This window comes from Ovis canadensis, chromosome 7, assembly GCF_042477335.2.
Source record: "Ovis canadensis isolate MfBH-ARS-UI-01 breed Bighorn chromosome 7, ARS-UI_OviCan_v2, whole genome shotgun sequence".
NCBI lineage: Eukaryota > Metazoa > Chordata > Mammalia > Artiodactyla > Bovidae > Ovis > Ovis canadensis.
In genome coordinates this window covers 60,127,068-60,133,211 of record NC_091251.1, presented here as the reverse complement: position 1 = coordinate 60,133,211, position 6,144 = coordinate 60,127,068, and the positions used below count along the sequence as shown (strand labels likewise).

General features: G+C 34.3%; 1 protein-coding gene across 2 annotated transcripts in view; it reads right to left on the bottom strand.

Annotated features, from left to right (window-relative positions):
* Positions 1-1,163: 1,163 nt before the first annotated feature.
* RORA (RAR related orphan receptor A) overlaps positions 1,164-6,144 on the bottom strand; it is an 808,767-nt gene continuing 803,786 nt past the window's right edge. For both annotated transcript variants that reach the window (XM_069596320.1, XM_069596323.1), the window contains one exon: positions 1,164-1,410. In XM_069596320.1, the coding sequence (XP_069452421.1) occupies positions 1,374-1,410 (37 nt within the window). In that variant the 3' untranslated portion in view covers positions 1,164-1,373. The remainder of the gene's footprint in view (positions 1,411-6,144) is intronic.

The following is a 6,144-nucleotide window of genomic DNA, read 5'->3' as shown; positions in this document are numbered from 1 at the left end:
GCGGGAACTCCAGTACTTTGGCCACCTCATGCGAAGAGTTGACTCATTGGAAAAGACTCTGATGCTGGGAGGGATTGGGGACAGGAGGAGAAGGGGACGACAGAGGATGAGATGGCTGGATGGCATCACGGACTCAATGGATGTGAGTCTGAGTGAACTCTGGGAGTTGGTGATGGACAGGGAGGCCTGGTGTGCTGTGATTTGTGGAGTCACAAAGAGTCGGACAGGACTGAGTGACTGAACTGAACTGACTGAACTATCCCACAGAGAGAAAGCAAAGATAGCAGAAATAATTCCAAGTAGGATAAATAAGTATTTGTCTTTAGAATACAATGTATATTTTACGGAAACAGTAAAGAAAGAATGGTAGGAGATAGATGTGAGACTTGTTAGGGGGATGAGACTTGTTATTGTAATTAACTGTGAGGGAGGCTAAAATTAATTTTTGTTCTGTAAGCAAAGAACAAGTCACAGTTGAAGCATCTTCTCCCCTACAAAGAAATCATTCTGGAATTAAAAATATTGTTTGAGAAATCTATCAGGCAGATAAATAACAAATGGATTACTGAGACATAACTATATCTTACTAGAGTCAGTATTTCCCCTCCAAAGGAGAAAAAAATCCAGAATCATAGTAAACACACAAAGACTTTTCTTAGCTCCTTAATCATAGATAAATTACATTAGGAAAACAAGCTCACTGATGGTACAGGAAAAGGATAAAGTGGCTGTTAATCTAGCAAAAGGCTTCTGCCACTCTTGGATGTTTAGGTTTGCCTCCAGACAAACTGGGGATCCACCAGTGTCATTCATGATGCTTGTTATATTTTAATGACTTTGGAGATCATTTCAAATATTTATTTTACTAAGTGCAAGAGACGCTTAGGAATGTGGGTGGAGGAAAAGCCCAACTCAGTTTCCTTTAGTCTGACTTCAGTCTGACTTCCAAATATTTTATAATATCAATGTCCTTGACATTACTTTGAAAATAATTTGTGATGAGGCTTTGCATTGTTAAAATTATGTGATATTTAGCTGAAGTTAACTCTATTGGTTTACTCCTATCTGATCTACTCAAGAGAAGGGGCCAGGCTGGGATGATACAATGATAGCCCAGTAAAGTCAAATTTTTAAAGTCTTTGGCAACTTTAAAGCCTTTGGCATCATTTTGACATTCTCCTTTAATGATTTCTAAAGCAAAGATGACAAAGTGTGGTGTGAGTTCAGGTTTTCTCCCCTCCTACATTCAGAGTAGATATCACCGATCAGTCATGGCACTCCTTTGAGAATCCTCATTTCTGCAATTCTGGCAGCTACTATCAATCAATAGATGTTTCCTCACAAGTTGAAATTTCCTTCTTTGCCTTTTCTGATCAAAGGGTAGCTCGATCCTTGTATATGTTTTGTTCCCTGCAAAATAGAGACAAATTATATTTTTTAAAGTACTGCCTTATAGACCAGTGCTTCTCAAACGTTAATATGCAAACCAATCACCTGGGGATTTTGTGAAAATGCACATCCTGTTTTAGTAGGTCTGGGATGGTGCCTAGGTTTTTGCATTTCTGACAAGGTCAAGGTTATGAGTGATGCCAGTGCCACAGGTCTATGGACCCACTTTGAGTAGCAAGATTGTCCTACTCCATTCTATGGAAACAAGCTAGAAAACTGTACATGCAACTCAAGAACCAAAGAAAAGAAAGAAAAATGAGGCAAGTATTCCATTAGAAGCTGAAATTTTATTATAGGATAACCGTACATAAAGCACATCTAAAATTGATGTGTTCAATGCACTTTTAATAAAGGTAATGTAATATTAAAGGTACAGTTTCTAAGTACAATATAACAACATTCATATTAGAATGAAAATCGGAGTATTTAAAAGACAACATTAAATCTCTCTTTTTTACAGCTTGTATTTACAAAATGAATCAAAATATTTTTTTTAAATTGAGGACTCAATAAAATAACAAACGGCTGGAAATAAGCATACTACTGTAAGAGTGAATTGAAAAGAAAACCCAATGTCAGTGAAAAGTTGGATGATCCTCTAATAAAGATCATTAGCAAAGTTTTAGTACAATACTATTTTTTAGGATTCCCATAAATGGCTTGCATTTTTAGTGTGGCAGAAAAGGAGTTTTTACATACTGTACACAAAACAGACAGCGCATATTTATAGGTACAGTATTACTGTTTCTGAACTTGCATGTATATTTACAGAAGGCTGAGTTTGTTACTCACAGAGTTTTGTGAAATTTGTGTGCTTAATCCTCAAGACCTACACACAATTAGAATCAGCATTTCATGTGGTCTTTGAAAATGTGGCTTTAAAACTTGGTTGTAGAAGAAAGTATTAACCATAAGGCTTGGCATACTTTATAAATTTACCAAAACAACTCAGGGAAAAAGTTGGAATTGGGGCATACCTGTTGTCATTGAACAATTATCAAATGCTGACATGTGCTGGCCACTGTGCAGACACAAAGAGATACTATCTCTATCCTTAGGAACCTTAGGATACGAAATGGGGCTAAACAAAAAAAAAGTTTCAATCCCTTTCTAAGCGAAGCAATAAGGAATGAAATGATTTGTATTCAAAGAGATTTCTCCCTAAACTGTAGCCAATTCACTTTAAAAGGTTAACTATTAGCATTAGCTCTCATTAACCACATGATTGCATTTATAATTAAGGTAACAGCAACTCTTCCATAAAAATGGAAAATGTCTAGAATTGTGGGTAAATATTCAGTGCATGGAAGCCAATAACCATGGCTTGAGAATTTATCACCTTCAATTACAAAAAGTGCAGTAAACAGAAACATTTGCTCTATATTTATAAATTGCTCAAAAATCTTTGCTAAAGATCTTACAAATTCGGTAATATTACAGAACAATTCTAATCAATATTTAATAAGGTTAACTACATCCTTAGTTAGATATTTGATATACGTGGATTTTTTTTTTTTAAGAAAGCCGATAGGTCTTGGGAGAACAGGTGAAAGAATTAACTAAGCTCATTATTAAATGACTTTTAAATGAAGGTCCTTCACTCAGTTCATGGAACTGGTTGAGGTCAAGTTAACACAGAACATCCCTTGTCAAAGCTGCTTTATGGCCCATGTTCTGCCATGATAGCGGATGTCTCTATACTTCTCATGGCTCAGGTAGGAGGGGAAAGGTTTATTCTGCCATCAAGCCAACAAGGATATTTTATATAAATGTGTATTATCTATTAGGAGCTAAGTACACAACTCTGTCAGGTGCCAATAATAAGGTGCCTTAGTAAGAAAAAAAATAATACTCCATTAAACTAGAGTGTTTCTTTAGGATCTTGAAGGCCTGGCAAATTATTTTTCAGCTTAGGAGATATGGTATAAAGCCAAGTAGCAAACATAAAGTAAATGCTAATACATTTTCATATATCCATATTTATAAACAAATTCACCCTATAGATGTCAAATATCCATACTAAGGAAGTAATTTTATCCTAATTAAATACACTCTAGAATAATTTATATCATGATATTATGTATTTAAAGAGAAAAGCATGTCCCAAATCCAGCACTCTGATACAGCTGCCAGTTGGGCACAGGTAGATATATATATATGTATATATATACAAATATATAGTTATACTCAGTGAAATTAACAAGACCCAAAGGTGGTATTGTCTAGGAATAAAAGGGTTTTTTTTGTTGTTGTTCACAAAAGTAACTTATCTAGCACCACACATCAGAAAAACACAAAAATAGCACACTCTAGTTCTAAACAGCTATGTCTAAAATAGATTATATAGTAAAACCAGTATTATACAGCATATTGTGGATTTGATAAACAGATAAATATTTGCACTGAGTAGGCTGTTTATAATATAACATTTTCTTATCTATACAGAATGAAAGCCAAAAAGTTAACTGTATAGAGATGTGCAGAACAACATTAAATATTATGACTCAAAAGCAGGGACGAAGGTAATTTGAAAGAAGAGTAAGAGAGAAAATGTTTACAGGCCATTACAAGTTCTTAAGTTAATAGTAAATAAGGAATCAATTGCTCAAGTTGAAGAAAGCAGTAAACAAGAGATTGCATTTACATGCAGATGTCTAAAATTTGTATTTTTTTAAGTCTATGCACAAAAGTCATTTGTTTTATTGCTTGACATTCAGTTATGGCTAGATTATTTAACCTATTTTTTTTTTGTACTTTGGAAACAAGAATATTGTTAAAGGTGCCATAAAAATGGACAACATTGAAAACGGTTTGCAAATAAACCACCTAACACTGCAGTTCTTTATACATATTAAAAGCCTTGTCTGGGGTTTGTCGTATGTTAAATATATTGAAACTGGGAAAATATGTTGTTGCTTGAAGCCTCCCATTGGCCCAAACATCCAATACAAAAACACATCTCCACAAAAGGAGCAGGCAGACAATACAGGTACATTTAAAGAAGCAGCCAGCTAATGTCCTAATGTTTAAAAATTTACCACTGTTTTATATGAGATTTCAAACCATTGTGGCTAAGAAGAGAGTTTTAGATTCAGGAAGATGTGTACAGTACATATAGATTTGTGTGTGTGTGAAATCATATTCACTATATTGCTCAAGAATTGTCTGCATTTACATATGCAATCTGTTCAATGATAACCAAGTTCGTAGGAATACTATTCATCCATGTTAAAGTAATAATGAGGAGAAAGGAATCACACACGAACACTGCAAAGAACTTAATTGCTCTTGGAGAACAACATAATGGCACACACAGGATGTCAAAGCTAACAGGAAGCTATCTTTCATCAGTTCTTAGAAGGGAAAGAGAAAAAGAGGTGTGATGTTTGTTGTGGCAAACACTAAATGTCAACAGCAAATATGGATTTTCTAGGCATCTCCTTAAAATTCTCATATTCACCTTAACACAAGACTCCACGTTATGTTGCATTGCTGAAAAGACATTGTTTCTATTTGGACTGAATATAGGGATAGTATTCATTTATAAATAAATAAATGACTGAACGTATTTATTGCTCTAAGTTCTGAGGGTCTGGTTAAACATGGAGATCCCCTGCGTCTACAATATCTCCTTAGTATGAAGCCAGGCTTCTGGATTATTTTAAAAACTGTACTGAGAGCCTGACAAAAATGAGCTCACTTACACAAACAAACAAGCAAACAGACCCAGAAGTGAAACCAACTACTTTGTAAAGATAGTGCTTGCCAGCCTTATCTTAAGAATAAACAATAATAGGAAAGTCTCTTTCATCAAATCTGGTGGAACCTCTTTAATAATACTAGTGTTTTGGGAATACAATGAAGACGTGTATCACAGACTGTTAATAACAGATGATTTACTGTTGCAACTGCATTTATGGGCATATACCCTGATCTATAGGATAAAGTTGTTTTTACGGGCATCTGCTGTGTCATATCTTTAGGTAAGAACTGGGAACTAAATGGTATAATGTGTATGTTAATAACTTCTGTGTGTACATGTATGTGTGTGTATAAACACACACATATATATATATGTATATGGAGAGAGAGATTTATGCCAGTTTTCATAGTCTTTATCATCAAAACAAGGTGACGGCACCTTTTTTTATCTAAACAACGTGGAAAATTATCCTAAATTTTGCTTTTCCATGGGGTAAGAAAATAGGTAATGCTTCTTCTGAAAATGTACTCTAGGTGTGGAAGAATCAAAGCGAACAATTACACTGAGGTTCACTGAGGTTATGGAAAGTAACATATTCAAATAACTACTTTCAAAATGTTTCAGAAACATAAAATGTTACCCTAAAAACTGGCTCATGTTGCTGTTACATTGGTGGGTTTTGTTTCTCTTTATAGCCATTTGCTCTTATATTAACTCAACGGATTACAAATGTGGAAGTAAAAGACAGTTAAAATCCCCTCAAAAGGAATTTTCTGTTTGTTTGTTTCTAGAGGAGAACACAGTGAAAATAGGAGTTACTTGCTGGTATTTGGAAAAAAAAAATTCATCTTTTACCTCTCTCACTGCACTGATGGGCAGGGCTCTTATCTCACGACTACTTCTAAAAATTTTTATACATACTATATAGAATTTGAAATACCTTTTAATATACAATGATATAAATTAAATATATCAAGAATATTTTAATTATT